This window comes from Myripristis murdjan, chromosome 11 (assembly GCF_902150065.1).
Source record: "Myripristis murdjan chromosome 11, fMyrMur1.1, whole genome shotgun sequence".
Taxonomy (NCBI): Eukaryota; Metazoa; Chordata; class Actinopteri; order Holocentriformes; family Holocentridae; genus Myripristis; species Myripristis murdjan.
Genome location: NC_043990.1, coordinates 5,229,400 through 5,243,114, shown reverse-complemented (window position 1 = coordinate 5,243,114; position 13,715 = coordinate 5,229,400). Strand labels below are relative to the sequence as shown.

At 39.9% G+C, this 13,715-nt stretch overlaps 1 protein-coding gene across 1 annotated transcript; it reads right to left on the bottom strand.

The window, feature by feature from the left end:
• Positions 1–1,693: 1,693 nt before the first annotated feature.
• tpi1a (triosephosphate isomerase 1a) lies at positions 1,694–12,018 on the bottom strand. Its single transcript, XM_030064370.1, has 7 exons — positions 11,775–12,018; positions 10,195–10,318; positions 9,947–10,046; positions 8,321–8,438; positions 6,558–6,643; positions 2,877–2,964; positions 1,694–1,958 (listed from the first exon to the last, which is right to left on the bottom strand). The coding sequence occupies exons 1-7, from the start codon at positions 11,884–11,886 to the stop codon at positions 1,840–1,842; spliced, it is 747 nt and encodes a 248-aa protein (XP_029920230.1). The 5' UTR covers positions 11,887–12,018; the 3' UTR covers positions 1,694–1,839.
• Between the last annotated feature and the right edge of the window lie 1,697 nt (positions 12,019–13,715).

The following is a 13,715-nucleotide window of genomic DNA, read 5'->3' as shown; positions in this document are numbered from 1 at the left end:
AGTTATTTTATTTCCTTCAGCTGAGCCTTTTTATCATCTCTTAGTCCCCAAAAGTGTTAACAATCTGTGGCTTTCACTCACTGAATTATTAGTATTATTCAATATTACATTATGCATATTTTGGCTGAGAGTGGAAATGTGAGCGTGGACATTTACAGGACAGATTTACTCACACACACACTTTCTTGGTCTAAAATGAAATCTTCGGTATCCACAAAATGACGACAGACTCGCTGCTTCTTCAACACAGACTAGCATTTTATTGAAGTGATCCTCAACCTCACAAGGTTCCCTGAACAGCCATTCGCTACCACACCTGACTGACAGCCGGTTCAACCAATGGGAGAAAAGAGAGGGGTGTTTGGTCTTCGCCTGAAATTTTACAAACCACAACAGCAGCTTTAATGTGGGAAAAAAAAAAAAAACTTTTCGTGGCTCAATATATAGGATAACTGGAACACATTTTAAAAAATAGATGTGTATAATTTTAAATAATCTGAAACAGTGAAATTAGGATTAGACTGATATACCGGTTTGCCAGGACATTTAGCTGATATTGGCTTTTTTATTAAATATCAGCCAGTCATGCTGTCAGAATAAATAATAATTCACATTTAATTTGTTTATTCAACTGTTTTTTAATAGTTTTCTTTTTTTATCTGCTGATAAATAATTATTCTGGGTTTCAAAGGAGAGTTTTAACGCCTCATGATGGCCTCAGGCTTTTCGTCTCTGACAGGAATAAATTTCTGGGGTAAAAAACACAGAATTCCTGGAATTCCTGGCATGAAATCGGCCAAATTTAAACATACCGAAGACAGTTTGATTATTCTGGCATCAGGCGAGGCCGTATCAGTCGAACCCTAACTGTGTAGTGTTGCATTTACATTCATGAGCGAGTTTCAAGTCTCGGTGAACTCAGAGGAGATCTCATCGTCCGCTGGTCGACACACAGGAGCTACAAGTGCAGTTTTTAATCATTACAGCAAACACTGTTCTTCTTTTTCTTGGTGTTCATAAAGTGTTAGTGAACATCAAGGACTTTTCACAGTAAAAGTCCCCCAAACCTCAAAGCCAACCGAGTAACAACAGCTGGAATATTTCAGCGGACCAGGACTTTTATTGTGAAGGACCCTGGGAATAAGAGTTAGTGCAGGAAGTGAGACAGATTGCATCGGGAATACAACATAACAACACAAGCTGCTGTCAAACACACAACAGCAACAACAACCCGGGCTGACTGATCCCATACTGGGGGGAAAAAAAACACAATAAAAAAAATAAAAAGACAAATATATTAATTATTAGAAATGTCTTTTACCAGTTTTTGGTTTTTTAAAATGGTTTGCGGGGCATTTCTTTGCCACAGTGAGGAAAAAACAAGGGGTGAACATGTGAAAAGTCAGAAATATCTTAAAAGGAAATTGGTCTGCAACCTGTTTCTGTCAAAACCCAATTGCTTTCCTTCCTAAAAATGGCATTAATTAGATAAAATATTATAAACTACTGCACAAAATCCACCATACTGATAGTTTTCAGTGAAGCCTTTTTTAAGGCTTCTAATCAATATTGACAGCAAAATAATAAGGTATTAATAATAACAAGGTCACAGGTTTGAATCCACTGAATCCAAACCAGTATAATTCTACCGTGTCATGTGAAAGATTAATGTGCTAATTTTCTAGAACAACAACACAGAAACAAGTTAGGAGTTGTATTTTCCGCCTCCGCCGTCCCGTCTGGGGAATAAAACCTCCCGCTCGCCGTGGATCAGTCCGCCCGGTTTGTCGCCCTGAGCAGCTGCGTCCTGATTGGTCCAGGCACGGAGCCGCCGGGCGTCTACGCGCGTGCGTTGATGATGTCGACGAACTCGGGCTTCAGGGAGGCTCCGCCCACCAGGAAGCCGTCCACGTCGCCCTGCGCGGCCAGCTCTTTACAGTTGGCTGCTGTGACCGAGCCTGCAGGACGGAGGGGCGGAAATTCATCTGTTATTGATCATTTTATTAATTAACTGATTCATCATTTAGGGAATAAAGTGAAAAAATAACGACAAATGCAATGGCCAATATTCTCAAATTGCTTCGTTAGACATACAAGTAACCAAAAAACCTCAAACAAAACTCAAAATATTGATTTTATTATGATATGAACGGAGAAAAGACAGACAATCTTAGCATTTTAGTGAAGCTGCAATCAGCAAATGATCTGCATTTTTACTTGAGAAATGAGAGAAACAATCAGTTATGATAAGTTCAATCAATTAATTTTCTCTTGATTGACTAATTGCATTACGGTTGCCAGTGACTGACACAAATAATAAATAATGATGTGTCTTTTTCTGCTCAACAAAGGAAACTAGGAGTAAAGTTGCAGTTTGTGTTGTATTTTTTAAAGATCAAACACCAGATTTTACTTTAAAAAAACATTAAGTGCAACTAAAAATTACATACTTTTGAAGGTTTTTTGTCAGGACAGGGGATAATGGAAACATTTTCCTTAGTTTCCAACAATTAAACTTCTTTGGCGTTTGCTGATTACTTGGTCATATTTATTGATCAAGGATCCTATCAACCCCCTGCTGATACAGGATGTCATGGTCATTTTGTGCTGTAGGCAAGTAAAAACTGTACGTACTGCCCCTTTAAAGGTCAAAATCAGGGGTTTTAATGTCGTTTCTCTCTGCTTCACTGCTAACTGAGTTTCTGCTCGGTGACTCTGCACAGTGCGTTTCACCTTCCTGTGCTCAGAGGAACCTGAGGACCCAATCTATTTCCTGCTTTGCTCTGCAGCGAGGAAAAAAAACGCTGAGCGCTGCAACGTCCCCGTTACCTCGAAAGCAACACAGCGATTACGTAACGAGTTTGTCCCTCACTGACCTCCGTAGATGATGCGCAGAGAGTCGGCCACGTCGCCCGAGACGTTGGCTCGCAGCCACGCCCGTAGCTTCTCATGGACCTCCTGCGCCTGCACACACACACACACACACACACACACACACACACACACACACACACGTCCATTTAGAGAAACTGAATAGAGAAGCTGATATTTATTGTTACAGAAATTCAAAGGCAGAATGAGTCGGATTCAACAATAACGAGTCAACAATAATCCTCTCCATCACGACTTGTGAGCCACTAGCAGTGTGTGTGTGTGTGTGTGTGTGTGTGTGTGTCTTCAGAGACCCTGCCCTCTGCCTAGGACTCTTCTGGGCGTCGGCCTTTGGGCAGCGGGTGTGTCGCTCCCAGCCAATCACAGCGCAGCATGATGCTAGATCAATAGCACAACATCAATAGCAGGGAGCTATGAAAATCATAGACGATGACCGCAGGAAAAAAAAAAGGAGGCGAAGTGAAACGGCGAGCGGACAAAGTGAATCTGGGGTTGAGCTTTCACCCGCTGGCGAGCGCTGAGGGAGAGGCGGAGGAGGAGGAGGAGGAAGAGGAGGAGGAGGAGGAGCCTTTACATCCTTTAAAATGTTATTTGGTCATTTTAACAGATTCTTTCACAACCTGCAGGGATTATTAGTACAACCAGAGATTTGGGAAATGTGTGTCATAAGCTGGGTTTCCATCCACCTATTTTTATTCGCATTTTCAGAAATTGTGAAAAATAACTTGGATGGAAACGCCAGAAATTTGAAAAACGGCCGAAAATTCGCAAAAAAGTTTTTACGCTTGGAGGGGGTGGATTTCTCAGCGTATCGATAAAAGAAAATGCGATTTTTTTGCTTCACACTCGCTACACTCACTGCTTCACACTCGCTACATTTTATTATTAGATATTATTAATATTTTTATTAGTCTCTTATTCCTTATTTAGGATGGTTCGGTATGAAGTTAGCGCTGCCAAAATAGTAAGCAGACTTCTCCCAAGAGCCGACAAGTTCAGCAGGAATCTGTCCCTGATCAGCTGTTGAGTGTCAGCTGAGTGTTTGTTGTTGTTCAGTCGACACACAGACGCTATCTGATGACATCATCTCACGGTGCACTCTTCTCCAAACAAAACTAATGGAAACAGGCATAAATTTGCATTTTCTTTTGTGCATTTTGACAAAATTCGCTCAAAAATTTCGATATATTTGGATGGAAACCCACCTATAGTTTGACTACAGTCGCTTTCCAAAAAATTACACAGAAATGCCAAAAAGTAATCTTTAAAATATATCCTTTAATTCTGTGAATCCCATTGGTCTTTCTTGGTAGCCATTTCAAGTTGGTCTTGTTAATTTTTTTTTTTTTTTTTTTTTTTTTTTTTTTTTTTTTTCTTGAGGAAAATGAAACACGTGTTGGGTTCTGGTACAGAAGGGAGGAAATACTACTCAACAGGCCCACAAGTGGCCATGAGGGGGTACTGCATGCAGTGGAAAACCAAAAAAAAAAGTACAGTGGTTTTGCATTTAGTTTTGCATTTTCATTAGTTTTACTTTTATTTCATATTGCCGTTTCATTTTCAGTTTCATCTTAATTTTAATTCGTTTTGAAAGCGGCTTCGCAAGTTTAGTTTAGTTGTCATGTTTTGAAAATGGTTAGTTTTAGTTTAATTTTATTAGTTTTAGTGTTAGTTTTAGTCTGTTTTGAGATTAAAAAAAGTCAGAAAAAGTATTGTGTAACAAAAACTCAACAACAAACAAGTAAACTGACAGATAAAAACTAAATACATTTTGTCGATAATTTTAGTTTATTTGGGTTAGTTTTGTCAACACACATCACAGTTTCAGTTACTGTTTTTTTGTGTAAAGCCTCATTTTTATTTTTATTTCTGTCAACAAAAATGTTTTTTTCACACCTAGATTTTGTTATTTTGTTTATTCTCGTTAACGATAATGACCTTTGTCTGGGTGGTGTCATGCTTCTTTAATTGCAGGTGTCTCACTTCTGAGTGACATTTCAAATTTTATGAGAGACAATAAGGACACAAAACACACACACACACACACACACACACACACACACAGCCAGTGGAGTCAACAACACGCCTGCACAGCGTTCATCAACATCACACACTCCTAATAAAAATTTTTTAAAAAGGGCAGCTGTGTTGGTGCTTACATGACCCAGATTCACTCGACCTCATCTCGTCAGAAACCGGCCGGCGACCCAGTTTGGGCTCTGAGCCACGGGTTGAGAAACCGCTGTGTGTCACTGCTCTCACAGCGAGCGGCGAGCTGGTTTTTAATCAACACGGAAGCAGTAAGCACGGCTGCTGAATCTATTTTCTGCTGGATTTGCGGCCCGCGGCTCTCAGCTTGTTGTGGGCTGCGGTGCAGAAAATACAGCCGACGTCTGACTGGACAAACTGGATCTGCCAGCGGAGCGACTGAAGCCCCAGTTTAACCACCAGCAGAGTCCTGGACTGCAATCCGACAGAATAAAACGGCATAAAATCCAGATGTAAATGCATCTTCAGCACCCAAGCTGCCCGTGGAGGCGGTCAGGAGCCATTCACAGCAAAATGGAAACACATTTTTTCATTTCCAATCTGCATAAAGCGCTCACAAATACTCAAGCTTTGTTTGTTATATTGGCATTTCTATAATGCTGTAACATGATATGGTAACATGAGATTTTCAGGAGCTGAAAATCATAATAAAGCCTTTTGCACCTCCCTCATTTTCACCATTTTCTTTGTATCTTTGGCTGCTTTACTTCCCCTAAGTCATTAGCCTTCTTATGAAGCTACATCTAAAGAGAAAAAAAAAATTGGCTTGTGCTTTTTTTTCATTCAAAACTGATGGACCTGGAAAGCTTTACGTCACACTCGATGTGCCGAAGCAAACACAGCCCAATCAATCCCAAAACACATCATGTTGGCACCAGGAACGGCAAAAATTTGGGATTTCACAGGTTCCCAAAGAAATCTGATCAGAAATCAAAGAATCTAAAAAATCTCCAGGAATATTTTGATGGATTTCTCTTTACAGATACTAAAGTGACTAGTTTGGTCTCTGCCTGTAAATGTAGTTTAAGAAAGGGAGTGTCAAGTGAGTTCAGTTAATCTACAAGAGGCATTTTCCCAACAGGTTCAGAGTAACATGGAAATATGAGGTTCAGCGTTTTGTACCATCAGAAATATTAAATTTCATGCAGAAGAGCTTGACTCAGTTTTACAAAGAGAAATTAAAAGACGGATAAATGAAATTTGATCAAATGTTTATATGGAAATGGGCGTCCGTAAGACCTCGGCTCGTCATTCCTGCAAGAGGAGCCAAGTACTACACGTATAAATGAACATGCTTTTCAGAAAGTCGACATTTTGTATTATAAATCCTTTTTTTGATTTGTTTTATGTAATATTCTAAGATTGAGATACTGAATTTTCAAAATTTAAAAAAAAAAAGGCTTGAAATATTTCACTTTATGTGTAATGAATCTAAAATATATGAACGATCCACTTTTTGAATTAAATTATGGAAAAAAAATATGAACTTTTCCGTGATATTCTAATTTTTTCAAATCAAGAAAGTAAGGGTCCGTTTCAGGGGGTCTTTCAGGACGTGCGGACACTGTGTGTGAAGCATGACGTCGCCCCGCGGGACGGCCAGGTGAGCGTCCTACCTGCTCAGGTGTGGCGGTCTTGCCCGTGCCGATGGCCCACACGGGTTCATAAGCCAGAACCACTTTGCTCCAGTCCTTCACGTTCTCTGTAACACACAACACACACTCCATCACACACTGTTTTCCCAAAAATATGTGTGTGTGTGGGGTGTGTGAAGGCTTCTGCACTTGGACCAGGTGGTACTGAAACTTCATTAACATTTTTACAAGTAAGAGCTGAGTTACAGACATTGTCCAGTCGGCTCATTAGTTCAGTTTGTATTTAAAGGCAGGCCGTTTCGTGGTACAAGGTGATGAATGTGAATTAATATACATGCCTCGTGACTTCAGCACCGCTCTTTTAGCCCTTTACAACCCAAACTACTGCCATGGTTCTCTTGTTTTTGGACTTGTTTGGTTTTCTGCGCGCTCTGTCCCAGTCTTCTTTGTCCTGCCCAGATTTGCTCACCGGCTCTCGGTTTGTGTTCTGTGTTTTCTCCAGGCCCTTCCCCAGGTGGGTCTTGTTTCCTCGTTAGTTTCTGGTGTATTTAAGGCTGCTTTTCAGGTCACTTCTCTGTCTTGCTGTGTTTATTATCCCACTGCTCCTTAGTTTCTTGCATTGGTTGTTAAATAAATTTTCTCCTGCTCCTGCATTTGAGTCCAAACTCCAACCTCCATGTCATAAATAAGGCCATTTTGCTCATTTTTTATGTTTTTTTTTATTATTATTATTATTATTTTTTTGTTCTATGTAATAGAAAAACATTGGACTAAAGCGAGTTAGAGGGAGAGTTAAGCTGGGCTCTGAATTTTAAAATCCTGTTTCTAATTTTTTGTCCTCCCTGTTTATACACAATGAGTGGGACAGAATAGTGGAAACAGCTGTCAGTAAAATACAGTCCAGTCCAACAGCAGCACTAACTATGAACTCAATGCCAAACATAAAAGTGAATGTGACAACAAGAAACCTATTAGTATTATAGGCAGCAGGAGAGGGAACTTTATGCTACAACAGTTGGATTGGATTAGATTAGATTATACAGGTGGAGCTGATAAAGTGGCCTCTGAGTGTGTATTCTTCATTGCAACCTGCCTTCACCTCCTGCATTTGTCTCTACCAGCTCTGCCTCAGAGTTTCCACACGACACATGCCTAGCAGCGTGTCTCCCTTTTTAGTTGTTCCACCTCCTTCCCGTTTTAGCAGGAGAAAATCAAATTACAGCGCAGAACAATGCGGCTCTGTTTGGTTCAGACCCGGTGAGAAACATCCTGAGGGATGAAAGCCCCGCAGGCCTCATTCATGTGGGGCTTTTTAAATGCACCAGTTGTTCTACCGGCCTCACATGTTCACACGGCTCCTGAGTCCAATTTCTTTTCGGAGCTTTTAATAGCTGTTTGGTGTGACTGCAGAGATAACTGACCCATTTGCAACCAAAACGCCTTCGTGCATGTTCCTGAGATCGACTTCGAGAGGAGAGGTGTGTTCGGTGGCTCGGGAAGGAAAAACGAATCAACAAAATCCAAACTCGCTGTGATACTTAACTGCAAACTTAAGTGGATAATGTAAAGTTCAGAATAAAAACCAAATTGAATTTAGCCGGTCACCGGTTCACATGCAGGACTCAAACAGGCTGTGTTTTGTAAGAGAAACATAAAATTACGAGGACAAACCAAAGCAGGAGTGTTCACATCGTTTTTGAATATTTTCTGCACTCAATCTTTTTTTTCCCCCCTCATGTTACTGTATACTGTGTTTTGCATGGTTGTTGTTGTTTGTTGTTTACCTGCGATGACCTGAGTCTGAGCGTACACCACTTCTTCGGTGGTGCCGGCCTCCCTCTCCTCCAGCTTCTCTCCGATGCAGGCGATGACGCCGAGGTCGCTTTCCAGAGCGTGAGCCACCTGGGATCACACACACAACACACACACACACACACACACACACAAGCTGGGCTCACACACATGCACGACTGGAAACAGGCAGCTGTATCTGCACACCTGGGTCTGTTTCACGAAGGGTGAATTAAATAAGCCAGGATATAAGCCAAATCTAGGTTTCGTGAAATAGGCCCCTGATGTGTTAGCGGGTGGGGACGAAAATTAAACACATAATCCAACTCTGCAGGAAATCACTCTTATATTAATGTTAATGTCATATACATGATGTGCCACATGGGCTTATAGAGAAACAGTTTTGAAACAGTGAGCTCTGATTATAAAGCTCAAGTTAAATGTTTTATCCAGCATCAGAATGCATAAATTGGTCGCAATAATGTCATGCTTCAAAAATTCTGTTTTCCTCTTTGTCTTTGAGTTTAGGAGAAATTGTCTTTTGAGAAATTTAAATAGTCTAAATCATGCATCACGTCAGCCGTGTTGTAGTGGGCACTGAGGCTGGAACTCCACTTGGTTTTTAAACTTAAAAAACAGCCCAATCGTAAAATCGAGATTCTTGCTACGTATGTGAGAAAGTTAAAAGTTAGTTGGGGAAAACTCAAAAATTCATATTCGCTCAGGCCTAACTGTGATGCTCTCACTGTAGTTTTGGGGAATAGACTCGGTAATTATTTTCTCCAGCCACCGTCATCAGCTGACCGTTACTGTCTTGTTGCAAACATCTGATTTTCATGGACTGATATCTGGCATCGCAGTTTTTTTCTGAGTGCTTCAACACCAACAGTGATTCTTGCAGCTCTCTCGCTGACACCATCACAGTTTCATCTGATTACTTTGAAGCTATCGGCTACTTTTGCAAAACTCTACACACTGACCTCAAAACCTTACACCAAACCAAAAAAAAAACAAAAAAAAACAAACATTATTTCGCTCTTACAAAAGCAAACAGTTCTTTCAAAACTCTTCAAACTCTTTAAACTTTTTAAACACTTTTTTTTTTTTTTTTTGCAAAACTGTACACACTGGTCTCTACATTGCTACACTGTTTTCCCAATCGCCTTTCCACATTTACATGTTTTTTTTTTTAGTTTTTAAGTAAATAATGAGTTCACTTACAAATCAGAACTTGAGCTTTGGTCAACAAGTGAGGCCAATATTAGATGGAAAACACTGTGAGAGGAGTGAGAGCTAGAGGAGGAGCAAGAGGAGGAGGAGGAGGAGAAGGTTTTTTCTTTTATACTGTCACTGTGCAGTTGGTGCTTATTAAAATGAAGGTATGTTTGTGCTGCATTTGCATTTGATGAATTTTGCAGGAATTGTTTGCTTTTGCAACAGATGCATAACATTTTGCTTGTTTGCTGTGAGGTTTTGCAAAAAAAAAAAAAAAAAAAAAAAAAAAAAAGAAGCCTCTAGCTTCAAAGATAGGGCCTAAGCAATCAGAAAAAAACGGTAATTTCGTGTATTTGCAAAATGAGTCTGTGACGCAGCATCAGCACGAGGAGGCGGCCGCTCACCTTCTGGCCAATGAGCTCGTCACTTTCCCCGAAAACGTGGCGGCGCTCCGAATGTCCCAGGATCACCCAGTCCACCCCGCAGTCCTTTATCATGGCCGGACTGCAGGAAGAAAGCACTTTTTTTTCTTTTTCTGTAACTGAAATTCACTCTGACGTCGTCAGCATCACCTGGATGAGTTCTTATGGTCCAGTTTCAGGATCATGTTCATAATAATAATGTGCAGGTGTGTTCAGTCGGCGGGACGTACCTGATCTCCCCGGTGAAGGCGCCCTTGGCCACCTTGTAGCAGTTCTGGGCCGCGACGCCGATCCTGGGGTCCAGGCTGGAGCGGGCGAAGCCCAGGTAGATGGAGGGAGCACCACACACCACCTCTGACACACACACACACACACACACACACACAGACACACACACAGAGCGACAGAAACATCCTGATGTGCATTTGAAAGTTTCTACAATTTTAATATTAGCCTAATAGCCTAGTAAAGAAAAGTTAAAGTTCTGCTTCAATAATATAATCGTGACACTCAGGGATATAAAAACATGAAATATTAAATTAAATAAAAACAATAATATTAAATCTGTGATTGCATGTTTTCCATCAACAGCAGCCCCACTAATAGCCAGACTCATTTAAAATAAAAAAAAAAAAATTAAAAGCCTCTCTACAAGTCCCAGTATTGATATTACAGGATTACCACAAGATATTAAAAAAACACACACTTCTGAGTGTCTCTCTCTCACACACAAAAATTGGATTACATTATATTCTATACAAGAATATTATAGGAATACTATATCTATTATTGTATTTTTTCAATAGGGAGTGTCACAAACAACTGAATTTACTTAAACATTTTTATTTTATTTTATTTTACTTTTTTTCTCTTTAAAACTCTACTACAGTAAAGGGTTAGGGTTATCATAGGAATATTATATCTCCTGTAATTCTTTTTTTTTTTTTTTTCATTTTTTAAACTTTTTTTTTTTTCCTCTTTAGACTCCAGCAGCACAATTTCACAATACAACAGGATATTAAATACACATAATATTATATAAATATACCAAGCCAATGAACAAAATAATCTTGAAAGGAATACCATAGGAACATTTTATCTCATGTATTTTTTTTAATCATTATTATTATTATTATTATTATTTTTTGCTACGGACAGTTTCTCAAATGGCTAAATGGGTGGTCTATTTATTTATTTATTTATTTATTTATTTTATCAGGGTTCTTTTTTTTTTTACATGTTTTTTTTTTTTTTTTTTTGCTTTTGCTTTTTTTTTTTCTCTTTACACTCTACACCATTACAGTGATACTACAGGATATTAAATAAACACCATAAAGTCACTGATCGGCCTCCTCTGAGTGTCACACACATACAGTTTAAGGTGTCCGGTTGGATACTGTGGATGACATCATATATGACACAGAGGCGCTCCACAGAGACTACACTGTCATGTTTGGCTTGGGACGGTCCCAGAAATGGCCACATTAAACTGTAACTGTATAATAAATGGGCACCGGGAGATGGCTGCTCACATGCAGATTTAATGAGGAGCCGGTCCCGTCATGAGGAGCGTCCTGCGGCCTGAGCGCGGAGCAGGCGGCCTGGAGATCCGCAGGACGCTCCTCATGACTCCGCCAATGTCACCGTGTCACCTGACCTGCCGCATCCAGCTCCGCCTCACGGCCTTACGTTTATTTTATTGATCTATATGATGAATTAAAAAAAAAAAAAAAAAAAAAAAAAAAAAAAAAAACATGGTTATAAGCTGGTGCCGCGGCTTCACCGGGACGGGAGGAGGAAATCGGGTTACCGGTCTGGTCGTGCAGGCTGGCCGTGTTCAGGGTGCTGATCAGCTCGCCCAGACTCTCTTTATTCCCGTTCATCTTCCAGTTTCCTCCCACGAAGAACTTCCTGGACGCCATGGCGGAGTGCTGGTGGAGGAGACGGCGAGGAAGGAGCGGCAGAGGCCCGGCAGGTGATGGAGCGGCTGGAAGGAGCGGCGGACGGACGATCCGCAGCAGGAGTCCCGTCTTTCTGCCGGAGAGTTCAAGTGCTGTGGGAAATCTGGACACTCCGGGGGGGCCGGTCGAAGATGACACCCAGGAAAAGGGGATGGACATCTTATTCAAATGACTGCTATTTTGTCGGGTCTGTTTTCTTTCTTTTTTTTTCTTATCATTTCTTACTTTTTATTTATCATACAATAGTGCATGTTAGGCCAAAAAATCTATGTTGTCATTTATGGTGAATAAAAGAAATCAGGAGCAAAATACGGTTTAATTTTGAGTGTTTGTGCTGATTCAAGCTGCACACCACTGATCATACCCAAACACAGCCTCTGGAACAAAAATAACTTCATTAAAGCATTAATTGCAGACATGATGTGTTTTAATTGGGTTGCTAATTAATTTGCACATTAAAATAGCAGCCACCAAAAAGGAAGTCTCATTTTTTTGGTTATTATTTCTGACCAAAAGGCACTTGTATGCTGCGTGAATGGTGTTTACGACGTGAGTTGTCAGATTTCGCAGCTTGCGCCGAGCTCTTGAAGGCATCATTTTGTTACGACAGCCATAGTAAGTGGAGGACTTCCGGTCGGCTCCTATTATCGTTCATTCAAATCCACAGCAGTGGAATAATGACTACAAAAACTTTATTTAACACACACACACACACACACACACACACACACACACACACACACACATAAAAAAAAACCCTGACATTAATTCTGATAACCATAGAATGCATCACAGTAAATATCATCAAAATGAGACATGCTGTAAGAATAAACCATATAAATGCTACCTGTGTATTTTTCCTTGTTTGTTTGTTTGGGTTTTTATGCTTTAAGGAGTCCCAAAAAATCGTAGTGAGTTGCAGGCGACTCAGTGAAATTAGATACACATAAAGTCAGACTTCAGTACCTCTTAAATGCATTTAATGTTGAAAAAAAAAAAGGATCAAAAAAGCACTTACACAAGCACAAGTGATTTTTTAATATACTTTTATACTCTAATATAGGCCTACTTATATACATTTATTCTTTTTATATTATTATACATTGTATTATTTTGTATTATCATGTTTATCTCTATATAAATATGTTTATGCAGCTTTATCATGATAACTGTCTGGAAGTCAGTTTAGCCCAGGCTCTGCATCACTGCCACCAAACTAATGCACAGTTTTGTTGTGTTATGTTATATTTCCATATTTCTGTCTTTCTGTCTTGGACTCGGGCGGCAGATTGTTTTGAGTTTTGCAGCTGAATCATTTCAGCTTTCAAAATGTCCCTTTGTGACTTCTCCTGCAGTCTAAACTATTCACCAGAGTGGTATGGATAATCTAATCCCTTTTTTTTTTTTTTATCGTTAATGACCCAGTTTTTCAAAATCTGGACTGGGACCTCATAAGAACTGATTTGATGGAGAGAAATCATTAATGATCTACTTTTTTAAGAGAGGAGTTACTTTTATTCTTCACAGACTAAATACAATTTAATCTTTGGACACAACAGCAACATGTGCACTTATGTATTTCCATAACAAACCATTTTAATGATCATTTGTTAATAAAGGGTCGCTCCAGCATTTCTCCTGGTCCGTCCAGGCTGTTGTGATGGCTATGGCAGTGCTGCTGCTTTTCACAGTGAATTCTGAAAATCTTGAGTGTTTTAAATTCATTTCAGTGAGCAGAGACTCAGTAATCCTGTGTTTCTTAAGGGCTCAAACTTTAAATCGTTTGTCAG